This window comes from Rhyacophila brunnea, unplaced genomic scaffold (genome assembly GCF_057557595.1).
Source record: "Rhyacophila brunnea isolate RB1 unplaced genomic scaffold, BYU_Rbru_1.0 scaffold_1, whole genome shotgun sequence".
In the NCBI taxonomy this organism is placed as follows: Eukaryota; Metazoa; Arthropoda; class Insecta; order Trichoptera; family Rhyacophilidae; genus Rhyacophila; species Rhyacophila brunnea.
The window spans coordinates 45,765,624-45,781,912 of NW_028232751.1; the positions used below are offsets into that span (position 1 = coordinate 45,765,624).

The 16,289-nt window shown below is 32.7% G+C and overlaps 1 protein-coding gene across 2 annotated transcripts in view; it reads left to right on the forward strand.

The window, feature by feature from the left end:
- LOC147079855 (intermembrane lipid transfer protein VPS13B-like) overlaps window positions 1-15,945 on the forward strand; it is a 109,402-nt gene extending 93,457 nt beyond the window's left edge. For both annotated transcript variants that reach the window (XM_085945106.1, XM_085945114.1), the window contains 8 exons: window positions 1,278-1,397; window positions 1,533-1,629; window positions 7,445-7,618; window positions 10,257-10,412; window positions 11,210-11,311; window positions 12,285-12,382; window positions 14,293-14,479; window positions 15,351-15,945. In XM_085945106.1, coding sequence (XP_085801232.1) covers window positions 1,278-1,397; window positions 1,533-1,629; window positions 7,445-7,618; window positions 10,257-10,412; window positions 11,210-11,311; window positions 12,285-12,382; window positions 14,293-14,479; window positions 15,351-15,485 — 1,069 coding nt within the window. In that variant the 3' untranslated portion in view covers window positions 15,486-15,945. The remainder of the gene's footprint in view (window positions 1-1,277; window positions 1,398-1,532; window positions 1,630-7,444; window positions 7,619-10,256; window positions 10,413-11,209; window positions 11,312-12,284; window positions 12,383-14,292; window positions 14,480-15,350) is intronic.
- Window positions 15,946-16,289: the final 344 nt, after the last annotated feature.

The following is a 16,289-nucleotide window of genomic DNA, read 5'->3' on the forward strand; positions in this document are numbered from 1 at the left end:
CCGTGATGTTGGTGCCTTTCTGTTTATAATCTATTTTTAGGATTCCTTGTGCATCCCAAAATACTGTTGCCATCACCTTCCCAGCCGATGGTACGATCTAAAACTTCTTCGGGGCTGAACCACCATTTTTATGCCACTGTATGGAATCCTGTTTTAACTCAGGGTTATAAAGTGTAAAAACTGTGTAGAACATTTCACATAGTAACTTTTTTGATGCGGCATAACCATTCGTGGCATCCATCTTGCGCTTATCTTTGACACCCCATGGTTTTTGTGGATAATTGCGAAAATTGTTGTTTTGGATAGATTGAACCTTTCCGCAATTTTGATTAGTTTTAGCTGACCATTTTCCATAAGGGTATCTTCGATTTTTAATACCATTTTACGTGTAGTGACGTCACTTGGCCTTTCACAACAGTCATCATCTTTTAATAACCCTCTACCTTTTTTAAATATACGTGACCATTTGTAAATCATAGTTTTACCACAACAAAGAGTGCCATAAACCAATTTCATTTCATTTTTGATGGTTTCCTCACTTTTTTCTTGTTTTGTGAGGAATTTAATTACTGGACAGAGCTCTATAATTGACATTTTTTAAATTATCATTGACTTGCATTTGTTCTTTTGAATATTGGAAGCGATTTAATAGAACAATCAACTTGATACCTAAACAAGTATACCTACTAAGGATTACCTAACAATAAAATTTTAACCCCAATACTTGTTGCTTTCACCACCATTCCGTGAACTTATGGAACTCCCCTCGTAACTCAATTTTGTAAAAATTGGATATACAGTATCTGTGCCCATGATGGCCGCGCGACTTAAGCGTCGGCCTATAGTGTCATGGGTCCCAGGTTCGAATCCTGGGTCTGACAAATACACATATTTTGTTTTCAATTTGTGTATGAGTCAGAGTATGGACCTAATAGGTAGAGCAAGTGGCTGACATCCATTTCTCGTAATTCTGTTAATACAAAAATCCACTCCGTGGAGGCCCATATGATCCTATTAGGATCGGACATGGTCGGGAGGTATCTGCATTAATCAACCCACCGATTAATCAAGGGGTGATAGCTATTAGGATGGCAAAAATTTAGATTTATTGATATGATATCTCCTCTCAGTTTCCACAGTAATGAAAATATTCAGTCTGACTCTAGGTTTTAGGATCACAGCTGACATATAAACAGCATCATCTTTATATATTATACTTTGTGGTGGCACTTCCCTGTTCATATTTGTAAGCACAAATATTATCTCCCCGTTTGCAGGAATGCTGAAAGGATCCAAGAGGAAGAAATGCCACTGCACTGTGGCCTCGTTAATCTAACAGCAACTCCTGAAAAAGAAAATTGCAGTATCGAATCAATCTTAAAAGACATGGCCATGAGGTATTTTGATTAGATTTATTTTAACAATAATTATGTTATTAGAAGAGTCAATTGACAATATCGAAAATAGTAACAATAATTGTTACTGGGCACTAAAATAAAATGATATTATAATTTTATTTCTTCTGTAAGTAGCAAACTGACTGGTGGAGCAAATGATTGGCCTTACATATCCAGTGATGACGACATTCAGTGGGTCCCGAGTCATCACCAATTGGCCACTGAAACAACGGTGAGTGGTATCTTTCTTTCCTAAAGCGATATACACTTGCGGCTCTACCTTCAATGTTCATAGAGACCACCCCCATATCGTTAACATGTCAAAAATACCCGTCCGATATTTTTATCATTGACATAATACAGTAAAACCTCGTTAGTAAGAACACTGATTCGAAATTTTCGCGAAAAAAAAGTCCCTTGAACATTATTTTCATATGAAACCATACCTCTAATTAGAATTTCGTAATTCGAAATGATTTCAGAGTCCTGGCATATAAAAATATTCAATAAATCGTAATAAAGTACATTTCATGAGCCAGTCATTGAAAATTGTGACAGCCTTTTCTTAAAACATCAAAAATTACTTAGTTTATGAAGTAATAAAAATAATCGTGACATTTTATGACCCATTCACACACAGTGGTATGTCATCAGAAGCACAACTGCTCAAAACTCCACTCAAAAGATAAACAATAACTCACATGTTTCAGGGCCGTAGGTATTTAATTGTTGATTGTTTATTGGATTTTCACATAGTTTTACTAGAGAACCAATGCTGACAAATTGGAAAAATAAAAAATATTACATATTTTTCCATAATTCTAGCTAATTGGTAGGTACATCTATGATCGAAACAAAATTAATGAAAGTAAAAAAAAAATATTTTTTTTTTAAATTTTAATGTTTCCCCCCCATACATTTCAAATTTCTTAATTCGATTTTTTTTTCAATTTTCGCTGCCGTGGAATTCGTATTAACAAGGTTCTACTGTATACCTACTTAATTACATGATTAAATTAACTTATTTATTTTATCCATCTGAACACCTTGCAGTTTTATAGAGATATTTATTATTATTATATGTACAAATAAATAAAGCAATTATTGTAAATTATGTTAAAACATATTGATGATTACACGGTATTAAAGTAATTATTTAAATTAAATAAATTCTTTAGACAAATTTAAAAATAATGAATACAGTACTCTCTCAGTAATCCACCATCACAAAAACCAGTGTCCAATTAGTGAAAGCGGCGGATTATAGTGCATACATACAAAATATGGTAGAAATTAAAACGGGTATTTTGCAAAAATAATTTTTATTGAGAAATTTGTACTAGCAACTTACTGTTTTATTTATCATCGAAATCAAGTATGTATTAAATTATACATATTTATAAACTAAGTTTTTTTTTGTAACTACTAACTAAGTAAATCACTTGACACAACCAGTTGTTCAATGAGACACATATTCTTGAATGGTCTAAGATTCCTAGGTTTCCCTATGACCAAAAGCTTCAGCTTGTGTGTCCCGGTTGCATTGGAGTACGGCATAATTGGTCCTTAAGCACTTTCCTCCCTGGTGCATTACTTTCTTCGCGATGAACTTACGTTTTAGGAGGGAGAAGTTTCCAAAATAAGCCCCTCTCATCTGCGGCGTCTACCTATTACATCGCGGACTACTGAATTTGATATACGAATACCGGCGAATTATAGAGCTTGATTTTGTGCTTTCAACTAGTGAAAATAATAGCGGATTATGGTAGTTTTTGGATAAAAGAGCGACGGATTACTGAGAGTGAACTGTACATTGATATATATGCCCTTCGAGTTTTTCTACTTCTCACTTTTTGGTACAGTCTTTTTACACGTATCCGGAAATTTGTACGTAAACAGTTCAACGTAGAACACTTATTCGTGTGCCGCAGTACGTGAAACATGAGTTCGTGCAACATTTAATCAAATGACGAGTTCTTCGTTGAACATTTCACCGTGGAATACATTTCACCGTGGAATACGTATTCTACAACATGTGGCGCTAGTTTGCTCTTCCAATTAGATTCAATACGAATTTTATGAGATGTCTTTATTGGTTACAAATAATTTAATGTTGAAACTACATAAATAATATACCTATACGATGTGATTGTATTTATAATCTACTTACCTACCTATTTTTTAATGTGTGTTCCTTGTATTACGATGGTTTTATTACATATTTTTAAGTGTTTTATTTAGACATTAATATTGTAAGTTACCGAAATAGCAATATTTTGTTAAATATTATAAATAAATAATATTATATTTATAATTTCCTGTGTAATATTAGTATTAGCTAGTATTAGTATATTAGTAAGTAATATTGCACTTTAATGGTATAAATTATCAACAGCTATTGGTGGTAATTGGTAAAATATTATATTAGGAGATTATCTTTATTATTGGAATATTATGGTTTCAAATGTTTTATTCAGATTCTCTTATTGTATTAATATGTATATTTATATTTGTATATAAAACCAGATCAATTGTTTCTTATACCTACACACAAATTTTGCGTGTGGACAATGGACTAGTTGATTTTAAACCTTTAGTAAGTAGGCATTATTGAAAATACAAAGATGGCAATACCTACCTACTTTAACTTTTACTATAGATAAATGCTGTTATTTAATTCATTTAGGATATTAATGATTTTTATAGATAAGTACGTCGTAGCGTAAAGACCCAATGGGTTGGGCGAATGGCTAACAAGTGACAACATTCTTTGTAAAAAGTTTATTTATTAATATAATTTCCATTCAATGGAGCCCAATGTATTGCGCTTTGGAGCAAAAATGTTAATTATTTAGCTGGCTCCAGTACAAGCGATTGTTTAATACCGTTCAGACTTGTTAATTGATAATTTTACAATAATGATGCACTATAGATTTTTTTGTTGTTTTTAATACAAGTAAATAATTTGGACAAGACTAAAAAATAAAGCAATTTTTGAAAATTTTTAAGAACTTTTCAACACTTAACTTAGTACATATTAGACAATTTTGACATAGGCACTTCTTTAACATAGATCCAGATTTATAATTCTTTGTGTAATATATAATAAGTATAGATAATTGATGATTTTTATTAGTAATACTATGTAGTGCCAGCTATTTATTGGTGGGAATTAGGAAAACATTATATTAGGTAGGTATATCTAAAAGTCATAGTAGTAGTAGTAGTATAGTCAACAACCATGTGATAAAGAATATGTTATTTTCAATATTTACATTATGTATCATAATATGCATTAAAGTTTCTAACATAAACGAAACGCGCATTCAATATTGGCAATATTCGAAGACACTAAACGGGCTTAGTATTTCTTGCGTTGCTGGCTTCAAATTCTTGGTCGATGGTGACTGGCTTTCGCATATCTTATTACTCAGTTCTGTGGTATGACATATAGATATTTAAAATGCACTATTATGCAACTGTAAAAAAAATAACCTATAACGTAAGTGTATTAAGCAATACATATTATTATTTATAAATTATGTATGTGTGAATATTTAGTAAACAGAATACTGTAGGTACCTAGCTAAATAATTAACATTTTTGCTCCACAGCGAAACACATTGGGCTCCACTGAATGGAAATTATATTAATAAATAAACTTTTTGCGAAGAATGGTTGTCACTTGTTAGCCATTCGCCCAACCCATTGGGTACCCGCTGTATTAACACACAATGGTTTCAAATGTTTTTGAATAAAAAATATAGATATTATATGAAAAATGTTCTCCTAGGTATAAGTATAAAAAAAGAAATCAAATGTTCTCCTACACATAATTTTGCGTGCGGACAGTGGACTAATTGAATTAAAACTTATTGTAAGTAGGTATTATTGAAAATACAAAGATAGCAATACCTACTTTAATTTTAAAAATAAATGTTTTTACCGAGGTATAGGTAAGTGTAGATAAATGCAGTTATTATTTAATTCATTTAGGATAATATTGATCTTTATATATAAAGTACGCAGTACCTACCAACATGTCCTAAATATAATTAAAAAATCAATAACTAAAATGTAGTGTTTCGAAATAAATCAATTACAAATCCGTTGTATTTTGGTGGTGGTATTTTGGAGACTGCATTTCATAAAAAATACAAAAGACGTATCCAGATGGTAATGATTTTGTATAGAAATTATGTCAGTTTATTGTGTAGGTTTCTTCTATTATTATTGTGTGCACAAAGAAACATTTGGCCTTTGTAATATACCTAATATCCGGAGTTAGGGTTTATAAATAAATATACCTACCTATATAGATAAATGGTGTTATTTAATTCATTTTGAATACTACAATACAAAACTACATATAAATAATATAGGTACCTATATGATATAATTGTATTTATAATATACTTACCTACCAATTAATTGTCTGCTGTGTGTCCCTTGTATGTATTACGATGGTTTTATTACGTACTTCTAAGTGTTATATTTTGACATGAATATTGTAGGTTAACCGAAATTAAAACTACAAACATGTTAATTATTTAGCTAGGAATTTACTGTATTCTGTTTACTAAGTATTCACACATACATGATTTATAAATAATAATATGTATTGTTTAATACACTTACGTTATAAGTTATTTTTTTTACAGTTGCATAATAATGCATTTTAAATATCTATATGTCATACCACAAAACTGAGTAATAAGATATGCGAAAGCCAGTCACCATCGACCAAGAATTTGAAGCCAGCAACGCAAGAAATACTAAGCCCGTTTAGTGTCTTCGAATATTGCTAAGTTAAGTTTTGAGAAGTTCTTAAAATTTTTCAAAAATTGCTTTATTTTTTAGTCTTGTCCAAATTATTTACTTGTATTAAAAACAACAAAAAAATCTATAGTGCATCATTATTGTAAAATTATCAATTAACAAGTCTGAACGGTATTAAACAATCGCTTGTACTGGAGCCAGCTAAATAATTAACATTTTTGCTCCAAAGCGCAATACATTGGGCTCCATTGAATGGAAATTATATTAATAAATAAACTTTTTACAAAGAATGTTGTCACTTGTTAGCCATTCGCCCAACCCATTGGGTCTTTACGCTACGACGTACTTATCTATAAAAATCATTAATATCCTAAATGAATTAAATAACAGCATTTATCTATAGTAAAAGTTAAAGTTGGTAGGTATTGCCATCTTTGTATTTTCAATAATGCCTACTTACTAAAGGTTTAAAATCAACTAGTCCATTGTCCACACGCAAAATTTGTGTGTAGGTATAAGAAACAATTGATCTGGTTTTATATACAAATATAAATATACATATTAATACAATAAGAGAATCTGAATAAAACATTTGAAACCATAATATTCCAATAATAAAGATAATCTCCTAATATAATATTTTACCAATTACCACCAATAGCTGTTGATAATTTATACCATTAAAGTGCAATATTACTTACTAATATACTAATACTAGCTAATACTAATATTACACAGGAAATTATAAATATAATATTATTTATTTATAATATTTAACAAAATATTGCTATTTCGGTAACTTACAATATTAATGTCTAAATAAAACACTTAAAAATACGTAATAAAACCATCGTAATACAAGGAACACACATTAAAAAATAGGTAGGTAAGTAGATTATAAATACAATCACATCGTATAGGTATATTATTTATGTAGTTTCAACATTAAATTATTTGAAACCAATAAAGACATCTCATAAAATTCGTATTGAATCTAATTGGAAGAGCAAACTAGCGCCACATGTTGTAGAATACGTATTCCACGGTGAAATGTATTCCACGGTGAAATGTTCAACGAAGAACTCGTCATTTTATTAAATGTTGCACGAACTCATGTTTCACGTACTGCGGCACACGAATAAGTGTCCCACGAAGAACTGCATACGTACAAATTTCATGTAACCCTTTTTACATGATTGATATTTCTCACAGTTGTACCGAACGTAGTGTGATTAAATGTAATTATTATTTGTTGCGTTACTTTTCAGATTCGGTACCTACACCCTGTTACCTCGGTTGCCACAATAACAGTTGACATGGCTCCTTGGGCCATTCTGGGTAATTGTGTAGGATCACCTATCAGTCTGCACGGGCCGAGTGGGCAACGACTGAGTATCTTGCAGCATCAAACTGTCATGACTCCGCCATCTACAATGGAGAAGGTAAATATGGACACAAACTTCCGTGTTCACTCAACAAGCACGTTTATTACGCTAAGGAAAAATTGTACGTTTATTAAGACCTGTACATTACAAATCTTTACAAGCGATGTTATCAACTACTTTTGTTTAATTATTTGAACTAGCGATTCTTAAAGTGGGCACTACGTCATTACTATCAATTTTTGTGTTTTTCATGGGTCAAACAACCTACTTATCAATGGAGGTAGGCTGTTAAGATCCGACATAAATAGTGCACACTAAACTTTGTCAGGCTCCACTCTGTGGAGGCCCATATAATATGATCTTCTTAGGATTGTACATGGTTCACAAACACTTTCATACGTATTTGTTTTCATTGAACTAAGACAACAATGTGTAGATAGTGTTATTAGTTTTTAAAATTCAATTATACCCTGCCTAATCCAAGCCATACTAGATAATAGTCAAAAAACTTTAATGCATATTATGACACAAACGTAACTATTGAACATAACATTCGACTGTAAAAATGGAAAAGGACATAATTCACAGAAATCAAATTATACAGGAGGCACAAAAACATTTTTGTTATGGTTTTCTGTCAAAGTTAAAATATAAAATAGACATAACCGTGAAGTACATCATAATTAATAATTTGGTTTTTATATCCTCAATCTGATATTAATTATTGAGTTAATTAAGAGGACGTTCTACAGAATTGGCCTTGAGAATTGAAAATATGATTTTTTAACATGTGGTCCATAATATCTGGTCTACTAGTTAATATAAAAAGGTCGTGTGAAAGTTGTTTGTGTCAATAAATTTGCTCTATGACTGATCAGACTCATATTTCACATTTATTTCATCAGGGCTGTCGAAGACGTAAATCATAAATAATTATAATTTTAAATTTTTATTTATAATATGTATTATTTAAGTTTTGTGCATCTAATGCCGGGTCCACACTGGCAACAAGTTAAGTTGCTGGCAACCTCGTTAGATTTTACGATAATTATGATGATTATCGTAAAGTATCGTAAAATTTAATGAGGTTGCCAGCAACTTGTTGCCAGTGTGGAAATGGCTTAATATCCACTGTGGTTCACGTAGTGGCATGGACCTGGGGTTAACTAATTCAGGAAGTCAACACCCATGATAGAATTTTTTCCAGTTTTGGTTGCATTATACCTATTCCAAAACTCTTCTTTAAAATTCGTTTCCGATTTTATAAATGGAAATTTCTCGGTGTACATAGTAAACAAACCTACGAATAAAAAAAGACAAGAAGGAACATACTGATTCATCACAGTAAAATCTGGCAATCAAATTCGCCATTTTGAAAAGCGACGATTTTGCGTAAACAAATATCACGTGGTCTGTACGTGTGCGGCAAACTTCGAATGTGTTTGTAATTTTGTGTATTTTATGTTTGTGTATCACGCATTGTCGTGATTTGTACACATCTTCCTTCCTGTCTTTTTTTATTCGTAGAAACAAACAGTATTTTTTATTAGTTATATGAAGTTGGCATTGAATTTATTATAAAATAATACACAATTAAAAGATTTTGAAATAGAAAAAAACACATTTCCAAGCTTTCAGCCGTGCTCACTCATGCATGTCATTCGTCATTTAGATAAGTATATACACATTTTGATGTTATCTTTGCAAAGTGCGAATGTAATGTTTTCAAATAATTGATATGGATTAATTATACCATCGTATTATTTTCTTGAAATCATAAACATACTATAATAGTATTTGAGTATCAACCTATGTTCAATTTGAATTGGGTTATAATACTAATATACCCGTATATATATCAATAGTATGTTTGCTACAAAATCCACCCAAGTTATCAGTACGTACTTGCACAGGTTTGATTAAAAACTATGATGAAATTAACATTTTAAAAATATTAATGCTTAATATTATTTTGACAGCCCTGTTTTCTGATCGGCTTAATAATAATGCTCCGCGCGGCAGACAATATCAGTAATAATAATAATGTTTCTTGAAATAAAATCTCCGATGATTAGTGATTTTTGCGAAAAGATCGATTTAAATTAACGTAGTTACGACGCCGAGGTCCTTTTCATACTGAATTATATTTGAATGTCGAGCTCTTCAGCGGCCCCTTAAAGAAAAATGGTTAATGGAAATGAATAAAAATGGAAAAAATAGAAAAACGTCGTTTTTCCCACTTCACTTCCTTCTTCTTTCTTTGAAATTGCCAGCTAAATTTAGATAATAAATAAGCATTTGCAGCTTACATCCTTTGGATACAACGAGTAGTACGTTGTGTACAATATTATTAAACAATTAAACCTATTTTGAAAAAACTGAGGGTTTCATCCTTTTTCCTTTCTACAGTCAATATTCTTTAACATGTGTTCAAGTTGATGGCCGCCCGGCTTAAACGTCGGCCTATAGCGTCGTGGGTCCCAGGTTCGAATCCTGGGTCTGGCAAGTACACATTTTGTTTTACAATTTGTGTATGAGTCATAGTATGGACCTAATAGGTTGAGCTAGTGGCTGACATACATTTCTCGTAAAAAAAAAAACAAAATCCGTTAATACAAACCTCACTCAAAATGTAACCCACTTTCCATTATTTTTGTGTTCTCTGTATATAATATTAAATATTTTTTTTCTTCAGGAACCATTCTTTTTTGGAATCCACTCGGGAACAGATTATTTCTTGTCTGGTCCGTTGTCAATTACCAGCGACGAACTAGGGCATTACGAATCAATACCCGAAGGTCACGTTCAGATCAATAAATGTACAACAATTCCAGTCAATTGTAGAAACAGTGTAAGCATTTTACGTATTCTGTTTGAAAATAATACAACCCATAATCAAGTCACATTCCATGATCTCTAAAGAACAAAATAAGCATGATAGTAGTGGGGAATAGTGTGTCCGGAAACTTGTACGTATGCAGTTCGCTGTATCACACTTCACCGTGAAATGTTGTATCGGAAATATATGGCCGTATATTAAAGACCGTCCAACCTCTTTGGGTCGTATAGTACTGACATAAAATTTATGTCTAAACAAAACACGGTTCTTTTCGGTTTACATTTTACAGGAAGCCAACAGCAAACAAATTTTGAAAATGGCAGATATACCGGATTATTCGTTAGGTTACGTTTGGTTTTCATTCTTGAATTCATGAATTTTGCCAAAATCAGCTATGAAAATTGAATTAATGTTCATATTGAATCTAATAAAATTGGACACCGTATGATACGTATCATGTGATACGTATCAGGTGAAAAATTCATTTGGGTGAACAGAGAATTAATTATTGACGGCAATAATAAATTGGGATGGACTATAAATTGTTTTTTCAGAGATAAAAATTTTCCAACCTGCCATTATATATGTGAAATCGACCTATTAGTAATTGATTCTACAGTTTTATAAAAGAAAATGTATATTTTGGGTGTTTAAATTTCGTTATTTATTTCGCATGAAAGACTTTGTTTTTGTATAATATGTTGATCAATCCATTTATGCATGATACGTCCAGCTGAGTATCATTATGATTTGATGAGTGTTAACCAGATCATATTGTTGTAAATTCACTGTATTTTTTATGTCCACAGGTTTCCATGTTAAGCATTTCCTACAATATGAAAGAAAATATCAATATTCTACGCCTCTCGAGCAAATACATTTGCATCAATCAAACAGACTTGGATTTACTGGTGAGAATTATATTATCTATTTAGAACTTCAAGGAAATTCAATATGTACTGACAGTATTGACCATTATCGGGTCGACTCATAGAAATATGACCATCGTTGATTGCGATACATAGCAATTTTCAATCTATAAATATATTGAACATACATAATTCATCTATTCATCAAACCTGCATCTCTCGGGTTTCGCTCCCATGCACATAGACTATTATGCTATAGGCGTCATAATTCATTGCGGCAAATTTTAACAAACGGCTCTTAATACTCTCTGAAACGCTATCCAAATTAAGTTACTATTGGCGATTGGCTTTTGTATTTTGTATAGGGCGCGAAACTCGAGACATGTAGGTGCTGGATATATTGATTATAATATAATTTCTCAAAAGTGTTTTCAAAATTATGTACGTTCAATAATTAGAATGGTACATTCTTAAATCTTGTGAATTATTCCATTGAATAATAAAAATAGTTAATTATAAGTGTATTTTTCTATGTTAAGAAATATTAAAATTTTGTCTCACGCCACAAATGCATTTTTTGCCGCTGATGCAGCGAGACGCTCAGTGTCTAATTTTAGATTTGTGCCACTTACAGAAGACCAACAGAACCTTAAAAATCACCAACGCTTGTCTGGAATTCGCCCGTATTCCAAACCAATAACAGTTTTTCGCGGCTGCTTGGAACTCGGCCGTAAATCTTCGTAATCATATAACGTACATTCATAATGTAAAATATATTATTATCTTGCAATAAATATCACGTCATTCTGCATATAACAATACGATGTTCTTCTTTATCCCCTAAGTATCCATACACCATCAAACGCCATCATCCATTTCATTACACCACACCAAGCAAGAGAGGGCAGGGCGCCAGACGCCCTTTCTCCACCACTACAGAGGTAGAGAGAGTAGGTATCTATATTAAAAATATTATTAAAATACATTACGCAAACCTTGTTATTTTGAATTTCAGGTTTTACCTCTTGCCATACCATTGAATTCTACCGAAGTTTTTAGGATGTCTGAAGATGGACTAAAACAAAGGATCGAAATTTCAAACAAAGACAAAGGGTATAACTTTTTTTAATAACTGAATTTTACTACAGTAATCATCATCATCATTCTTATTATCAGCCAGGATTGATCTACTGTTAGATGAAGGCCTCCTCTAGCTCCCTCCAATCTTCTCGGTTCTTAGTTCTTCGCTGCCTGTACATCCAATGAACTTTATGAGGTTGTTCACTCAGTCGGGTTTTAGGGCGTACCTGTGGACTTTCAGTGCACCTTGGGTACCATTGTATGATGACATTTTTGTCCAGCAGTTATCCACTCGCATCCTACATTGCATCGCTAAAAGGGCCCGTAAACGAGCATCAAAAATTCTATATTGCCAGTACAATTGCCAAAAAAATGGTGTAACTATTGCCCAGTTGCTGGGCAATGTATGACCCACCATCAGTGTCGGACAAGTGAGGCTGATGTATTTTGTGCGTACACGTGACAACAATGGCCAGCAATGAAGTTTCTGCACCATATCTCGCCTAAATAATCACATTAACAAATCAAAAATAAAATAAGGATTTGGATCGGGTCCTACTTAAACAAACGTGAAACAATAAGTAATATAAACCAGAATTTAGTTATTGATAATTATTTATTTAAAATCTTTACAAGAATGACAAAAATTGACTTTTAGGAGGTATTTGTTAAATACAATTAGTGCGAAGAAAAAGAAAGTAGATACAGTTATGAAGAAAGCAACACTGGTTACTATTATACTGCCAGTCACTCTTCGATTTTTGCCAACTGGAGATTCATACACAGAGTTAAATGTATTTATTCAGGGTGTTCAACTCTTCGATTGCTCATATTGTTCCAGATCCAGACGTTTGTGCAGCTTTGATAATTGGCCTTTTCATATTTTGATTATTATATAGTTTGGCTTCCACGTTCCATAGTTCAAGACGTAAATAAATCTCGTTAATAAGCTTCAATACCCTGTGGTTTGTTCATTTATTCATTGTACGTAGTGTGAATTGACGATTAGTAATAAAATAACACCATAATAATATTAATAACGACACGGCGAAAAATTATAACAATGTATTGTTGTATCAGTTGTCACTAATGTTTTTATTTTTGCTCGGGGTGTGGTCAAACAGAGACCCATATGGAGCAGAGCGAGAATGAAATAGATTTATCTAGCAATTATTGCCATATTTTCGATTACATTCGATATTACATATATCGACCAACCATATTGCCAGAGAGCATGGGCAATAGATGTAAAGTTTCGGGAACGTAGACTACTCTTGTCATGTTTTGGGGAACTATTAACGGCGACACAATTGCCGTAAAAAGTGGCTCGTTTACGGGCCCCTTTACTAATGTCTGCTTTCTCATCCATTTGTTGTTTATTTTCTGATCTTTCTGTGTTATGCCCAACATGCACTTTTCCATGGCATGTTGCGTCACTTGTGATTTTTGGATTTCTTTTATATTAAGAGTCCATGTTTTACATGCATACGTGAGTATTGATAGCACACATTGGTTGAACATTTTACCCTTAAGACACACTTTGAAGGCACTTTTGAAGATACTATTCAGGTGCCCAAATGCACTCTATGCCAGTTTGGTTCTGTAAGCAATCTTGTCATACTTACCGCCATCAATTGACAGTTTGTTGTCCGAGATAGATGTAGTCATCCCACTTTCGGGGTGAATCGTCTTATGCATTATGAAGTCCATCAAGATATAAAAAGAAAGGACTAAAGTACATGGCCTTGCTTGACCCTGACGTGATTCCGAAGAGGTCAGAGGGCACCTTAAATCACAATGTGGACTATCAAATGCCTTCTCGAAATCTGCTCGTACTGTACATAACACCATTATCAAGACTAGCCTACCTGTTTTATACCTATTTGGCATATTGTTTTCATTTTTAATGCGAATCAGTTTGTGATCATTGATAATTTTTACAGTAACTTGGGAAGACCAATTACATCATTCTACAAAAGTTTGGGAGCTACCGATATGGACAGAGATGGAACTTGGGCACTTTTTATTCAATTAGCCTTAACTACTGAAGATCGTACATTCTGCTGTCCGCTGAGAGTCGACAATATCCTGCCAAGGATTTCCCGGGCGATTAAGTGTGGATCAACAACTGTAAGCAATTATTTTCTGTAACATTGACGATTTTAAAATTATCTTTTTATCCTTTACACTAGTGATGAGCAACCTTTCTTTTCATGAGGGCTAAAATAAATACCAGAAACTACTTGGGAAGGGAAAGGGTTAAGTTACTCGCATATTCAAATTTAATAACCTTTAAAGTTAAATTAATTATGTCAAAACAGTTTACAAAAATACTTACCTATTATTAAGGTACTATTTCTGAAATAATTACTCGAGTGAACAAGAAGGGATATCCTCACAGAACAGATTAATAAATAGATATAGATAAGCTATACCCCAATAAACTACATTTTGAAGCAGGGTCTTACGAAAATGAAACACACATTATAAACGTGCAATAGTGTGTGTTGCAACCTTAGATACAACCTTACCAATTTAGAGTGAGCGTTAGTGCATAAACCGAGAGCAGTTGTCAGAATAAAGAACAAGTGTAAAATGATGTATTCTTGACACAAGTTTAAGTTTATCTCTTATTCTTCCACACTCGAGATCGGTTGCCTGTTACTCCACACCTGTTACATATTTCAGTTTCTATTAATTCTGTGTTCCCTCGATATCCTCTTTCTTTCTATAGTAACGTACTAAAGCAGAGATAAAACGTTTATCGATGCAGTCTTGATAATGGTGTGACAACTGAAATTGCTATTAACCAATAAACCAATTTTTAGAATTATATATAATCAATTTGTTCAATAGAATATTACCATGAATGCTGACTCAATTAATGACACATTTTTGATTTATTTTGTACACGTTTTGCGAACAAACACTGGGCTTTCTTGAATTGAATTTAACAGGCTATTATTGTCATCTGAACACAATTTATTTTCTTTGTTTTCAGATTCCTATTGTAGTGACATGTCAGGAGTCTCGTGGCCAAATCTTCATCACTCTACACAATGAACAGGTGGCACGATTGCAATGTGTTTCCCATCAACTGCGCCCAGGCAATTTGGAAATTGCCATTTACTATTAAATTCTTCTGCAATCGTCTCCATTTCTTCGTGCGTATCAGGGAACTGCAACAAAAAATAATCAACATTTTATTTACAGATAGAATATTCGCCTTCAACATCCACGTTGTCGACTACTCCAAGGTCGAATCTCAATAGAGCACCAGAACCCCCATCGTTCAAACGAAAAAAATCGAATGATAGCGCCAACAAAGTGTTAGAATTAATCACCGACAAACTAAGCAAGACTGAAGATGAATTTGATGTTTTTGGCAAAATGATGGCCATGAAACTACGATCGATGTCACAGGGACAAAGATTGCTGGCCGAGAAGCTGATGCATGAATTTGCCTTTATGGGACAAAGTGACAAAATAATGCCAGCAACTACTGTTCATACTCAACCAGTTTATCGTATATTAAGCAAAAATGTACAAAAGCCGGTATAATAAATTAATGTTTTTTGTATGAATAAATATCTTGTAAAAATATTTGTTTTTTTGTTTGTTTTTATGCCTATAAACCTTAGCTTAAGCGATACAACAAATGGTAAGTATTTGAGCTATGTTAGCAAACCTATATTATTATGTGGCCTCATTTAGAAATCTAATTCCATGCTTGCTTTTCGAAGAATATGACTAGTATTACAATACATTCAACAGGAATAATTAAGCAGCTTGCTTACAGCCTATATGGAGAGTCCTGGCTAGGTACAGCATTCTAATGGTCTATTGAATATTTAGCATGTCAACGATGGCCTTATTTGTGACTATATATATACCTATCTCAAATGCATCTTGTCTGCCATTCTTATGATGTTGCCGTCTA